We start from the raw sequence: 16,106 nt of genomic DNA on the forward strand, positions 1-16,106 counted from the left end.
AGAAGGCAAAGACACCACAAAACGTATCTTTGCCGCTCGTTTTTTTTTTTTTTTTTTACTAGAGGCAAGGATTATCTAAATATATGGCGGTGTTGTTGTGTTGACTACTATGTTAGGTAGGATAGGTTGTTGCTGCTGAGCTTTGGGTCTGCTGGCATTGAGAGCCCTCACCACCGCATGTATCCAATCTTCCATCTCTCTCTGAAGGGCATTATTGACCATCGTCAGCCCAGATACAGCACTGACCAGCTGCCGAGTGTGCGCACACAGCGTGCGTAATGAAACGTGCCACAGGAGGCACGTTTATTTGATCAATATGTCTTGGGCTGAAAGTTTTAATTCGTAAATATGAACTATAGTGTTGTCACATATCTTGCTCTGCAATCAGCTCTTGCCTGGCAGTCATCTGCTTCTCACCACATTAAGTGAGCTGCACTTGTTTCTAAATATTGGTTAGAAGCATCTCCTGTGCCGCCTGCCTGTCTTAATTTATTATAAGCAATTTGTTTTGGAACTTCATCTTATATCTTGTCACCTCCTCTTAACCTCATCTGGTGTTCTCGAGGTTTTGCCAGCTGCATTTACTGTTTAGAAAATACTCTTCCATCCATATTTATTTCCCTGTGTTCAGCAATATTTTTTTTGCCTCCTCCACTTATATCTATATCTCCATCGGGTCAAATTTTATTTTGTGTTTGTGACCTTCCTGTTCTGCTTCTGAACTCTCCAAGGTGAAACCATAATGCTAAATCCTCAATTGGGCCAGCATTTTCAGTTGATCATCTGCTAATTGTGCAATCTATTTCCATGCACAGGCAATTTTGCATTCTTCTTCAGGAATCTTAATGAATCAAGCCCTGTTGTCCTCACCAACAGAAGACCTGCTCCCTTAAATAAACTTGATGTATTTCTGTCATATCAAAATATAAAAGCCATTTTAGGAATAGTGTTACACAGCTCCACAATGCTGAGCCTGGGACTCTTATGTCATCTTCCTTTGACCTTGTCTTCAGTTCTGCATCCACACTTAGAAACGTTGCTGGAGAGATGTGAGAGGTGTTGGCACTCATGGTTCACAACAAATAATTGTCCTCCAGACATTATCTGAACATGGAACAGGAGAAAGTGCATGAGAAGAAGAAACCAGAGAAAGAAGATGCTGCAGACAGCTCCATTACCTTCACACAATAGGGATCATCCACCAGCCGCTTCTCCCAGCTACGGAGTCAGGGAGCGAGGGATGAGATTACACCGAGGAGTTAGAAGGATAGACATGCTTTTAAGGGATAAGGAATGGAGAGATGGAGGAAGCAACAGAGAAGTAGCAAAAAGGTGTCATTAAGCAAGGATGGGACACTTTAGTCTGCGCTCTTTTCCTTCTCCCAGAAGGCGCCTTCACCCAAACTCTCACATGGCTTATCCTTGGAAAAATCCCACCATCTGGAAATGGCAGCTAATCGAGGATGAGGAGGAATTTAGAGGAATGAAGCAGAATTGAAGCGCTTTAATACATGAAGAGGTGAACAGCCTGGATGCTTCTTACACACACATTTAAATCAGAGATTAACACAAGCCATTGCTGTAATTTAAGTTGAACAAACTGAAACCAAAATTATAATGAAACCAGCAGCAATCAGCATTGCACCTTTAAAAGTTCCATCTGCCCCCAAAACAGATCAGTATGGAAAAAATAGCTATTAAGAGGATTTGGGAGTGACAAGGTTTGCAGTTTAAGGGGAAAACTTGACACTTCTGTTATTAATTGGGTGCTTTCATTGGTATCAGTGAATATAGTTTCAAGATATGTCTAACAAGCCTCACTGAGCTAAATCTTTAACTGCTGACTTTTCTTTCACAGATGAATGCTAGCCATGCTAACAAGTCAGTGCAAGCTAATCCCACTACATGACAAGTGACTGATGAAGAAAAATGGCCAATTAAAATAAAGAATGTCATGGTACCACAAATGGGTTTAGTGGTTTATACAAAAATAGTGCACCCCCCTCTCTCCCAATGGGACTCTGGCTGTATTTCACTCCTCCATCTGTAGAAGGAGAGGAGAGAGGTGAGGAGTGATACCCACAGTGAGGCTATCCACAGGCGGGCCAGAGCTCATCAGACCCCCACCGAGCATTATACAGCTGGACCTGTGTCACACTCAAGAAGAAAACAACACCTGAAGGACAATCATAGACTTTTCAATATTTCCATGATTCCTGCTCATCATTTCTCCTCCTATAGTTGAACATCTTTCTCCCTATTCTCCTCCTTCAGCAGCCAAGATGAGCAACGCTTGCACATCGCTCATCTCTTTCCTTCAGTCTGATGCTCTCCGATTTTTCTCTGGCTCATGCAGGGGTCAGGATAACCCAGCTGTGTGATAGATAGCAAAGTCATTCATGACCTTGCAGTAGAAGCCACACCCTCTGTCCTCCATTTCTTCATGGATATCTGAGTGTGTGTGCATGTGTATGTTTGTTGTAGAGAAATAAATGGACAAACAGGCGTAGAGTGTGTGTGTTCATGCAGCTAAAGTGGCAGGTCACCCCATGCAAAAAGATTTCCTTTTGTCCCTTGGGTCAGGACTGGCTCTGTTGTCACTGCTGGCTGATGTTGCTCGCTGGCTGTAGACCCCAGGCGCAAACTGACTAAGCTGCTCTGCAGCTTTACAGCAGCTAATCTTTCCCAAAAATAACTTTCAATATCATTTTGCAGAAGACTGCAAAACACTCTGAATAGACAAACAAAATGAGCTTCCTCTTTCTGACACACTTCTTTGCTTGAATTTCAGGGTATCTCCAGACATTTTTTCTTCTCTTTGCTGCAGCATTAGCCTGAGGGTAATGTTTGCACCTCCCTTTCATGAAGGCAGGCTACACCAGCAATTCTGCTGTTTTGTAAGAATCAAATACCATAAAGATCAAACGTAACTCTTACGATTAGAGCTCAAAGCATGACGCAAACAATTAATGAGTTCATTAATCTATCAACTGGCCTAATAATAGACAGAAAACAAATAAGAAACATCAATTTCAATTTTCAGTCCATTTTCATGCTCAGTCTTAGTTTCTCAGTTGTTGAGATTTACACATTTTCTTTGACTTTAATGGGAGAAAAATCAAAAATGTAATTATTTGGGATTAAAACAAGCTATCTTGCAATTGTGAGATGTTTAATTTTCATGACTCTAATTTATAGAGGATTTTTACCACAAGTACTATTAATATTTTATTCATATCAAAGTATAAACAGGTTAAATATAACACATTACATAACAGAAAACAGCTAAAATTAATACTGTAATAACAGTAGCATGAACAAATGGGACTATGCTGATGGCCTGAGACGTCCTAATATTGTGGTTTTAATTAAATATAAATCAGGTAAGACTGAAACTGTTATTCTCATTATCAACAAGACTGCTACTTATCATTGTACTACTTTATATTTGCCTAAAATCTGGGATTAAAAAGTTAAAAAAAAAATGCAACTGTAATTTTTTTAGATATCTACTTATAAAAGTCTTAATTTGATTTAAATCTTTTTATGTATCTTGGCTTACTTTCCAGGTAGAGCCTATCAGCTTTGCAGAGGATTTTATCTAGTCAGTGACAATAATAATAAAGAAAGCGAATTAGTATTTGAAATGAACATTTACTTTGAATTATACATTACTTTACATGATTTATCTTTAAAAAATATCTTAATACTTGTACTTCAAAATAATTTCAAAATAAGTTTGCTGTGTTGAGGCAAACATTTCATTCAAACCACATCTCATTCAAAGACATTATTTAATTGACCATTTAAGTCTATTAATGGGGAGCTCATCTGCTTGACTGTGCAAGCACACAATGACGCATTGTTTTCCTCTGTATGAACATGCAAGCAGATTAGAAACGCTGCAGGGAATTGTTAGCCCTTGCCTTAGGTCTGCAGCCACAGGGCAAACTTGAAAAACAGTTCAATTAACCGAGTTTGTGCTTTTGTGCGTTCAAATTAACCCTGAGGTAGTTGCCACATAATACATTGTAAAAATGGTTGACAATTTCCTTTAAAAAGCTGTGAGGGACAAATCAGCATGCCAGACTAGATAAAAGACTATAAAACATAACCTTCCTCCAAATAAATTTCTTCTCTTTTTTTTACCTCTTTTTGATATTTGAAATTATTAAGAGAAGAGCAATAAAAGAAACTGGTTGCCGTGTCAACACATGCACATCTGGGTGAGTATATTTTCCATGGGTGTCAGACTCGGTGTGTTGAGTTGACTCTGACTCTCGATGTGGACTCATGACCTTGGTCATAGTGGAGTGTGTGGAAAAGGATATCTAGACATTTGTTAACAAAGCGCCAGTGGGACCTCTAAAGGGTCTCAGGTGGGTTTTGAAGTGACCACAAGATATTGCATCTGACTAGTGAAGATGGTGAATCAGAGGATGAAAATCAAAGAGCAAGGAAGAAGAGCATGCAAAGAGGACCGAGCATGACTCACCAGTCATTTACTATGCCAGACAAACATGCTGTTTTCATCCCAAAAAAAAGCTCTACAACTAGATAAAGCTGCCTATAAATAAGCCCAGCTGCTGCTGTACTGAGGTGGTGGGCCTGACGGTACTGCCTCGATACATTTAAAATATATTTCTTAAGTCTTCAAACGAAGAATAGATGTGACAGTACCCTTCAGATAGATAAATCACATGTCAAACCATTTTTCAACAAACATGGCTGCACATCTGGCTTTTTCCCCACAATAATCAACATCACAACAGACTTCAGTTGAAAGTAGAGAGACAGGAAAGTGAGCAGGATAAGTCCCGTGTCAGGATTCAAGCATGGGCCTGCTGTAATCTTGACTTTAGCCCGTCGTACAAGGGGTGCCTGCTCACCGAATTGAAGTACCAAACAAAACCCCTGACCTGTCACCTATCCCACAGACTTATCAAAGCTTCTGAACTTTCTATGAGAGAAACAACCATCTGCATTACCCACGGTGATGAATATGTTCATCAGACAGGTGAAAACTCACAAAGAAAAACATAATAAAGATGAGAAACATGGCCTCGATTTATTCCTCAAACCATGAAATTATCAACATTTAACAGAAAGCAGACAGGTAGAAAAAGAATGACATGAGGAACAGACAAAGATAAACGCTGTGGCAAAGTACTGGGAGAGAAATCCGGAAGTGGAAAGCAGCACCAGGTGGTCCAGCGTCTGGAGGAAGGCAGTCAAAGAGCAGTGTTGCCTTGACAACTGCGATGCCTTGTGAATGATAATTGATGAGCATCCTGCAGCCAAAACCCCTCAGACATAATGTATATAACCGCATCTATATGAATGCATTTCACACGCTGTAAGGAGGATTGTTAGTATTATTTAAAAATACTATTATTACATTAATGGAAAATAACTCCTTACATCCTCTCAACAAGACAGCACCAACTTTTTTTTTTATTGCATCTCTCTCCTTTTGTTCTTGTTTATTTTGAAGGTTCATCTCTTTCCAAAGGCCAGCATTGAGCCATCTAGAAAAAAGAAAATGCTCTTTCTTTAGATATATCTGATATAGCCAACAAGCCATCTGTTCACCCAAGCTGCACTGGGATCTGATCAATACAGCCACGGTGGACAGAGAATGTAGCTGCTGTGGTCTCCCACATTGACTGGAATAATGGATCAGCTTTTGGGTCACAGTAGACTCATTGTACCAGCAGCATGACCACTGAGGTTTCCTGCCTCCACACCTCTTTGTTTCAACTCTTTTAATTAAGGAGCTGGGCAACAGAATTCCCTAACAGGCTTAGTTATTGGCAGCCTTGCAACCAGAACTGATTGTTCAGTTCAGGATTTAGCCGGTAAAGCTTTGTATGACCAACGCATCCCGGTTTCTTTTTGTCGGTGTCACTCCTTTGTATGTTACTGCATCAAAACAACATTCAATTAAATGTGTTTGCCTTAAAACAGGTGTTTACATGAAATAATGAGTACATTTAGCTAAATGCCCTGATGAGCTTTCACTCATCTTATGTTGACCAACCCAGAGTCCTTTCCTCTTCCACTGCATCAGCTGGTGATTTCTGAGCACATAGCCACTGCAGCATCCTACCACCTCCTCCTCCTCCTCCTCCACTCTCACTTCTCCTCCCCCACCCTCCTTCAACCCCTCTCCACCTGCTTTTAAATGCATGGTGCTGCCCTGCCAAACCAGTCTATGCATGCAGCATCACTCCTCTCTGTCCCTCCAGAGTGAAGGAAAGGACCATGGAACACAATGGATGGTTATCAGCCTGTGCAGCCTATGTGGTTGTAAGAGCAAGAAACAAGATTGGAGAGAGCCAGTAAAGCAACACCCCCCCTTATAGGAGTAGCTCCAATAATCGGTTGAGAGATAAGAGGTAACCCGAACCAGAATGGTTGACTTGAGAGAAAATGGTTCAGACTAACAGTAGGCTGTCCTGCTCTAAGCATCCAGTGTGTAAATAGGCCACTGGCTTCATGGAACCCTGAAACAACCAGCCTCCATAAAAGAGAACTCAAATCAAGTTAAAAAGATGCCTGTATCATTCTATTTCTTTCTCAAAAGAAAATCAGTTATGATCAGAGTCGTCCTTCTCGGGGCAAATAGGTACTATCATGCAGTAGACGCCACAGATTGATGCATGGAGGAGAGAGAGAACAGCCTACACACACGTCCTATAGCCTTAATCTTAGTCTTCGGGAACTACGTCTGCTGTACATTTTGCCCATCTGTTTCATAACACTACACACCAGTCATGTCAGTAGCCCCAGCTGGATTAAATCCTCTGATGTGTTGTGTTGGGTAGGCCCAGCATCTCCGACACATCCACTGATGAAGGGGTAAAGATGGAAGGGGGGTGGCAGCCCATATCTGCTCCATAAATAATAGCTGTGTGAGGCACAGTAATATAAACCACTAACCGCTTCAAAGCCACCTATACATCACTTCTTTGCGCACAGGATGCAGGGCCCTGCCTTCAACAATAGGCCTGTGCATAATTTTTGAGCAATTCTCATACACACACACACACTTACATATGTCGATGGATAGCATTATGCTAGTCGGCCTTTGTCCGCGTTCAGTTAGTTTATTTAAAAGGTAACAATCGAGCACAATTGCACGATTTCGCCTATCGGGATAGCGAAAAATTAGTGTGGGTCATGATTTTGTGCGCAACAATGAGTGCATACGTCGGTTTCTGCATCACTTCAGGGTACATATCGGGGTCAAGAGAATAGCCACCATACACTTTTCCCTGTCCACTAAAGCATGACTGTGAAGGTCTTTTTCTTGTTATACCCTACAGCAAACGGGTCATTTAGTCAACAATGGCTGGTGATTAGACTAGCCTTAAAGCCTGGTGGGGTCACATGCTTCATTCATCTTGTCCAGGCTTTGCAATAGTGCTGCTTTATTTATTCGCATAAAGCATCGCTAATGCTCTTTTCTTTTTTGCGAAACAAATAAAAAGAAAAAAAAAAACAATTACATCTTCAAAAAAAAAGAGGAAAAAAAAAGAAAACAAATGACATCATCCCCTGAAAGCCATACAACCGGGGGAGAAACATCGTAAATAAAACATAGCGGGTTAGGGCGCAGTGATTCTGTTTTCTATGGCTTCCTTTTTGTTTTCCAACATTACTTGTTTCCACTCACCAGATTCAAGACCGTCTCCACGATGTCCCTGTTGCTAACCTCCCCGACCTGGATCAGGCCCACCAACACAGCAAATTTCATCTGGATATTCCTTATCGGAACAGCGGGGTTGATCACCCCGGCCGGGAGAACCATAGAACCGGCAGCAGACACCATCCTTTCCCCCGTGGAGCCGGAGCCAGCGCCCGCGGCGACCTGCTTCTGCTGCGGTTGCTGCGTGGAGGAGCCCGGCGGAGGATGGGAGTCTCTGTCTGTGTCCGTTAGCGAAGAAGCTGAACCCGGTGGTGCTGAAACCGGCTTCTCGCTCGACATTTCCCCTTGGAAACAGGGAGGAGATGAGCGCTCGCCGCTGTGTCTCACACCTGCTTTACAAGATCGGGCGTCTGCTGCTGTTTAAAAACCATCCACTGCGCAGGGGGGAGGGAAAAAAGGGGGGAAACGCCGTTTTAAAAATCCTCTGAATTCATCCTATCCTCCTGAAAATGTGTAGGGATTCATATGGCTAGGGAAAAAAGGATGGAGGCTTGACAGGATGGGAGCCTACGTTCCTATCTCTCTTTCTCCCCTCTGTCTGTCTCCCCCTCTCATTGGCAGGTTGCAGTCAGTGCGGCGGTCGTGGAAGAGACAGCGCCATGTTGACGCCCCCTGTCTGCTGTAGCGCGCTTTTGCCGCGCATGCGCACACTAGGACGCCCCGGGAGGGTGCTGAAGTGGAATAACATGGAGCCATCCATGCATGGGTTCATGCGGAGAACACTGCAGAAACAACTGGGCTTTATTGTTTTGATTTTTTATAATTGAGCTTTGTTCACAATAGTTACTGCCGCTGCAGACATAAATATGACTACCGAATATAGAGTTTAAAAAGAAGAAGAATCAATAAATAAGTTTGGGTGCAGTGCAGGGCAATAGGTATAGTTTACAGATAGGTCAATTTTTCAGAGGCGTGGTTAAATCAGACTGTTTAATACAAATATATTGAAAGTTTTTGTTACTATTAATCTAGTTCATCTAAGTGTGCTACAAGCATGTAATCTAATCTCACATTACTTTTGTATTACTTTCATATTATGGTACTTTAAAAAGTCAGACAAGCGTAGCTACACAGTTTTGTAACACAACTCCTTATCTGGTTAGATATTTCAAAAAGTTATTTAAATACAAATATAATGCATTTTGGCCAAATTAAACCCTTTTTACAAAAAAAACCTACAACACAACCAACAAATTTACTATGTTTTTTTTTTTTGTATCAAATAGAAGGAGCATTTGTTTGCATTGCTCATCTACCACTTCATTGTAAATGTAAATGATTTAAACCTCTGTTATGCAAGATAACTCTTAGTTTAGACACTAAGATCTGTGCCTTACAAAAAGAGGTTGAAAAATATCTTCTGGCAACGCTACTATTGTTTAATTTCTTTAAGATTATTTTGCAAAACATCTAAGGATTCTTCCCTTGTGCACTACACTTCCTCCTACTCTGTTTTTTTAGTTTCCTCAACTTTTTTCAACTTCTTGCAATTATTTTAAAATTTGCACCACTGTCGCACATTAGCATCTGTTGTCTATTCTTATTGAACCGTCTGGTTTGCAGATCATCATGCCATCTGCTATGAAAAGGCTATAATATCCAAAGTTATACTGATGTCTGTGTTTTTCTGCAAAATCCCTTCCTTCTCATTTTATTTCCTATGATCTTTTGCCACATACTGAAAGGCAACAGAGTGCATAATATGGTTGTTTGTAAGTAACAATATTTACAAGCAGCTTCTATGATTGCATTCTGGATTATTGCTGTTTTTACTGTTTGGATGCTTTTTCTTTCAGTTATAAGGTCATGCATTAGTTTGAGACTCTTTAAGTGTTGAGTCGCAGATCCAGTCAAAACCTTTAACAAACACAGAACTCATACACCCACAGCTTCCTCTGCTGACTGCAGAACCATGGCTACTAGTTTACAGCCTGTGTGTACATAAGCCTGTTTCGTGCACCATGTGTTCTTCTACAGGCCACATCTGCTGAGTAAGATTTCCATTAATAAGGCAGCTATAGAGTCTGATTCATTGTTCTGTCTGTGCCTGCATGTGTGTGTCTGAGAGCCTTTTCACACAAGACATGATGTCTCTTGGATGTCTCGCTTCTTATCTTCTTGGGATACTGACCATTGACAAGGGTTTCAAGCTTGAGGAAGCAGCATTCGCTCTGTGTGTGTTGGACGTTTTTGCATATGCATGTGAGATTATTAGATCATTTCACAGATGAGCAGAGACCATCTTGTTTTCTCCTCAACCTAATCTTCAACCAGAGAAGACAATCTCACACACATAAACACACTCCATCAACCACATCCTTGCACACAACACTTACATCTGATATTCACTTTCCTTAGACTCAAAAGAAGCTATTTCTCAAACTAGCACATGCCATGTAGCTCTAGAATGCATTCACACTTGGATTCACAGACATACAGAAGCACAATGGCTGACTCTGACGCAAAAACACATTCTTCATTGTTTCCAGACAAAGGCTTGCTTCTGCAGCTTTGTCATGACTCCACAAAAGACTCCTTTAGGAGAAAGAGTTGGTGATTGGGTAAAAGCTTTAAGATTGTTCATTTCTTTCCTACTCTCACTCTTTCTAATCTGTCCCCAACATCATGTCGTTCCTTCCTTTCCCTAATCTCAGTAGAGGTGCAGTACTTGCAGTCAGGTGGTTATTTTCCTCTATTGCAGTGTCCCTTTGTAGAAATGTGTGGAGGGAGCGCCAGCGTCCTGTGTGGGCTAACGATCATAGTGCTGGAGCTTCAGAGGGGACTGGGATTCAGGGAGGATCATGCAGAGAGAGTGCAGTAGAGGTGACGTCTGTCAGAAAAGCTTTGATCACTGTGTACTGGACAAAATATAGTTTGATCTTTGGGGATGTTCTTTTAATATGCAACAGTTCCATTTGGATTTTTCTCTATAAAATCCTTTCAGCTGTTCATAATTTAAATTACAAGTCTGAGAAGCCTTGGATAAAAGTAATACCAGAGTTCTTTAGGGTTAATATAGGATAGATTGAATTTAAGATGGTAATTTGTTTATTACATTTCAGTTTATCTTTGAAGTCATAGCCGTGGTTGAAAACTTGGCTGGTTGATGTATAAGGATGACCTCAGGCAAGGACAGTAACACAGGTAATAACTTCCTGTTTTCCAGACAGATGTGAGTCATCAGCCAAAAGGTTGTGAGAGAGTGTTCGTCTGTGTTTATCTATGTGTAATTTATGTCCATATTTGTATGTGTGTATATATACAGGAGAGTGTGACAGAGATGAAACAGATTACAGAGACGGAAAAACAGCAAATCTCTCAGACTTCCTTTCTAATTTGTCAGATGAGTGATTTTTATATTGTCTCTGTGAATCATCCTATTAGAAGTTCCTCTTTTTCTCCCCACTAACATTTATTAAGAAACAAATGATCAAAAACACTACAGAGCTCACTTAGATTAAAAAGGAATGTTTTTCAGCTTTGCACATTTATCATTGCTTTACAAATAAAAGTGGAAAATATTATTGTACTAAATGCAGCTGCACTAACCACAGAAACACTCACATGAAGTTCCATCTGCTAAAGATAGAGAGGAATTGTTAAAGACTTCTTAGTACAAGTGCACTAATTTGTTTTAACTTCAACTTCGCTTTAGTCAGATATGTTTCAATTCAACAAACTAACATTAGCTTCCAGGCAAGCTAATAGTAAGCTAATGTCAGAACCAGTTTGGCATAAACTTTTATGAGAGCAGTGAAAGTTGACCTGGTTCCTGTTTCTTCAAAATAGTAAAGCGCTGTAATATTCTGACCTTTAAACTATGCTTTTATGTACATTTCAGAAATTGTTGTTGCCCAGCAGTGCCACAAGGCTTGGAAATAGCAAAAGTCAACATCAAACCTTTACTAGCTGGAGAGTGCATGGTAGAGGAAGAATGCAAGATGGATGCAAAAGTAGCATAGCATGCATTCATATGTGGAGGGAGGGTTTGGTTCAGTAGTATGGTTTTAATATTTAAATTGATAATAACAATAATAACAATAAATTTTATTTAGTTCTGTCAGATGGCCTCATCAGCAACATAAAGAGAGTGACTGGGTTTGGATCTGCAAGATCTGGTGATGTGTACCTCAGTGGTTTTGAGTTTATGTTTCTCTCTGTCTCAGTGAGTATTATTCTTAAGACCTCCAGCTTGATGGTCTGAGAACCCCATGGGCTGGGGGGATTACTCTGTTAATATATCTATATCTCTATATATATATATTTATATATAGATAGATAGATAGATAGATAGATAGATAGATAGATAGATAGATAGATAGATAGATAGATAGATAGATAGATAGATAGATAGATAGATAGATAGATAGATAGATAAGAGAGAGAGAGAGAGAGAGAGAGAGAGAGAGAGAGAGAGAGAGAGAGAGAGAGAAGGAAAGAGAGAATCAGTTCACTGGACTGAAAAAAAAGCATACATAAATTCTTGAAGGCAAGTGAAATATCATTTGTTTTTAAAACACCAAGAAATTGGTTTACCCAACTGGAATAGTCAGTAGTATTGATAATATCAGGTACCTCTTTCCTTTCTTAGGAAGCAAACTGATGGCAGTGAAAATGGTCTGTGGGGCAAAATACACTAAAAAAACCAGTGTTTTTTAATGTTCTCTTATTGGCTCATTTTCTAAGGTCCTCTTCAACCTTTGGACTAAATACTGCAGTTTATATTTTCTGATGCATTTGCACTGTTGCTACAGTATAGGTGGAATTACAGAGGGCAATCCTCAAAGACGGAGTAGCTTATTAAAGTTTTAAAGATAAAAAGAATGCCTTTGTGTCAGTGTGAAGAAAAGTACCCTGAGGAAAAAAGTCATTCTGTTAAAATCTCTTATCCTCAATAATAGTCGTTGTCAGGTTTCAAGGATTACAGGCTCCTCTTTTGGTAAGAAGCTTAGAATATCTTTGCTTTTTTATGAATGCCTTTCAAACCCTTCTGGATGAATTCAGATGTGTGTACCAGGATGATGGTCATAGTAGGAAAGAATTCTGGAGACAAATTATAAACAATAACAGTATGCTCCACTAGAAAACAATTAGCAGGCTATGCCATGATTCTCTGATCTCTTATATCTCTGATGGCCTGGAAAGCTATCACCAGGGATGAAGAAGAACTACTTAGACAGGGTCACGGCCTGGTTTCAAGGCCTGGCTCGCCAAACATGGAGCTCTTGAACTGCGGCTGTTGCTATGAATAACTCAGCTGAGATGATACATGCTTTGATTTAATGGAAAGACTTATGTATGATATACTCCATGGCTTTGAGCACTTATGAATAAGCAAAGCCAGTTCTGAAATTGTAAAAAATGGACAAAACGCATCTCGTTACACATCTGCTCATTAACTGTTTGGGCATATTTGTTGCCAGTATTTCTGACAGCGATTGAGCATGGCTCAGTGTCACAGAGTTTGAATCCCCCCCCCACCTCCATATTATTGAGTCAGTTATTCTGATGCCAAAGCATAGCTCAAATCCTCAAAACTTTATTAAAATTCTACTCAACATCCAAAGAGTTCCTAAGTTATTACATCTGTCATGCTAAATTTACAGTGAACGTGCAGAGCCAGAAGTACAACGCAATCAGAATTTCTTATGAGATGACACTGCTGTAAAATGTAAAAACACTGAATTTAAACATTTTACTCAGGATGAAAAGTGAGATTCCAATTCATAAAACTATTTTACTCAAAAGGAAATAAACAGTCCTCAGCAACAGCCACATATATGTTTAAACAGCATGAAAAATGCTGACTCCAAGTTTGTATAGAAGAGATTAAGAAATTAAAGGGAAAGTTAAAGCCGTCACATATTTATGTTGCACCCACACAGGAATTTGTACTTTCTGAATTTCATATGGTGACACTGCGGCCAACTAATGCACAAAATAAGTTTTAGCAGTATTTTTCACTCAGTTGTTTTCAATATTAGTATATCAGCACTTGAATACACAGGTTTCCACTGTATTACAACCCCACCCAATTAGTTTAATTTTTGATTCCACATTTCTTTGCCTCAGTTTTGGTTCACCCCTGAGAACTGGAAGAAGTATTAACGGCCTTTGTGTTAGTTATAGTAGGCTACTGTCACGACTCTGCAAGTACACTACAATTAAAGTGAATGTCCTGCATGTTGGTCACCAGTGCATGTACGTGTGTGTGTCCAATTGTCAGCCAACCAAGCTGGTTGAAAAAGCAGAAAAAAGAAACATGACAGATATCCAGTCATTTTTTTTTAGTGGGCCAAAACGCCAGTTCGAAAAACCATAGTAAAATCAAAGCATTGTGATAAAGATGTCTATAAGAAAGGAATGAAATGCTTGTGAAACAGTTTCATTAGGCAAAGTCAAGTCTGCTTGTCAGTTTTTTACTGACAGACAGACAGATGGATAAGTTAGGATACAATAGATAAGTGGTTATAATTTTAAAATATAAGGAGTTTCCATATTTTGTGGCATATTGGAAATATCTTGTATTTTTGTTTGTTGACACTACAATAAATGTATTTTTTAAGGGTAATTTGATGCTATTGGATTTTTCTAGAAGGTATTTCCGTTTTGGAATTTATCTTGCGCTTCAATTTGTTGTAAATCTACTTTGATGGAATATAATGGAAATTAGAGCAGGGTGCAAAGAAATTCTGTTAGATGTGGTCATAAAGGTGTATCACTATTGTTTATTATGAACTAATATTTTTACAGGTACTCCCTTTGACATAAATGAGACATGTAGTCTCATTTACAAGAGACCTGTTTACCTAAGCTAACATGCTAACAGAACTGCAGATAAATCATATCATCACACCCCCAGGAATTACTCTCTGAAATTTTACTGTTTATTGTCCCCACCAAAAAATAAAATGGGAATTTTGCCGCTGATCCAATCCATGACGAGCACAGAAATCCCATAATGAAACACCACTCAGATTCAGATCGGGGGGGCATTCCTCCCAATCACGCTCCTCCAGGTCTCACTGTTATTGCCCACATTAGCTTTTAAATCCCCCTGCAGAACGTGGGATTTCCTGGAAGGTTTGCTCTCCAACACCCCATCCAAAGACTCCAATAAAGGTGGCTACTCTGAACTGCTGTTTGGTGCATAAGCACAAACAGTAATTAGGACCCATCCCTCCACCTGAAGGCGGAGGAAGGCTACCCTCTCATCCACTGGGGTAAACCCCAACGTACATGCGCTCAGTCGGGGTCAATGAGTATACCCACACCTGATCGATGCCTCTCACCAGGAGCATCTCCAGAATGAAAGCGGGTCCAGCCCTTCTCGAGGACACTGGATAAAGAGCCCACTGGAAATTAATTTAGCTATGGGCATGATGTTCCTTGTTTCTTTAGTTTAAAACCCACTTATACTATATGTTCCATGGTTTTATTTTACTGCTTGTCTTATATTGATAATAGTTCTTCCATTTTGCATTTCAATTTTCATTTCCATTGTTTGTTTCCATTGTTTCTTTACCCTGTCTGTCAAGAATTGTGTTGATTACTTCTCATCTATGCTTTGTTCCTCCCATACAGACCTGGCCCCCTTTAGTCTTAGCCAGTTTATATAAATATACATAACGATACACTCCTGGGATTTGTTTTCTTCAGTGCGATTCACCCTGTCTGATACAGTTACCATTCAACCACTGCTGAAGCGTATTTTTTTCTTTCTGTCTTCTTTTTATAAATCAAGTAAGTAAATAAGCAGTTGTTAGGTTTACATTTTACAGAAAATAGAAAGTCATGGCAGTCATAAGAGGGTATATAAGGGAATATAATCCCTCTTATACTTTAAACATAATGATGACTCCATGATGTACTAATAAGGACCCATCTTTATGGTATAATTTGTTGGGGTTTCTCCTGTTATAATTAAACCAGATTTAATAAATATTTATCTGTTAATGAAAAAGCACAGTACTTATCTGATATGGTTATGGTTTACAAAAAGAACAGGACCAAGGAGTTTTAAAAGTTTAAGGTTTAGATACAACTAGAAGCTGCAACTGGATAAATTGTCTTTTTAGTGCAGTAGTTGGATTACAGCAGCCCTAACATTAATTGCTGTTAACTGTTTATTATTTAAACATTTTCATAACTGTTATTGTTATTATTGTTCCGGGGCTGTCATATCCCATCATTCCATCCATTTTCTATACCCTCTTAATCCAATTCAGGGTCACCAGGAGGCTGGTATCTGTCAATGTAGCTAGTGGCTAAGAGGGAGAAGGTTGCCAGTCCATCACAGGATGCATCATACTGTGAGTTCTGTATGACAAATATGATAATCCAGCCTCCCCAGTGGGCATAGTGGAACTTTAATGGTCCTGCTGAAATATTTTAG

General features: G+C 39.7%; 1 protein-coding gene across 9 annotated transcripts in view; it reads right to left on the reverse strand.

Annotated features, from left to right (window-relative positions):
• nbeaa (neurobeachin a) overlaps nt 1–8,236 on the reverse strand; it is a 92,825-nt gene extending 84,589 nt beyond the window's left edge. For 8 of the 9 annotated variants that reach the window (XM_042008596.1, XM_042008598.1, XM_042008592.1 and 5 more), the window contains exon 1: nt 7,679–8,235. In XM_042008596.1, the coding sequence (XP_041864530.1) occupies nt 7,679–7,990 (312 nt within the window). In that variant the 5' untranslated portion in view covers nt 7,991–8,235. Of the gene's footprint in view, nt 1–7,678 lie in introns of all 9 variants that reach the window. The other variant, XM_042008597.1, reaches the window with a different exon arrangement.
• Between the last annotated feature and the right edge of the window lie 7,870 nt (nt 8,237–16,106).

The sequence above is a fragment of the Melanotaenia boesemani genome, chromosome 15, assembly GCF_017639745.1.
Source record: "Melanotaenia boesemani isolate fMelBoe1 chromosome 15, fMelBoe1.pri, whole genome shotgun sequence".
Taxonomy (NCBI): domain Eukaryota; kingdom Metazoa; phylum Chordata; class Actinopteri; order Atheriniformes; family Melanotaeniidae; genus Melanotaenia; species Melanotaenia boesemani.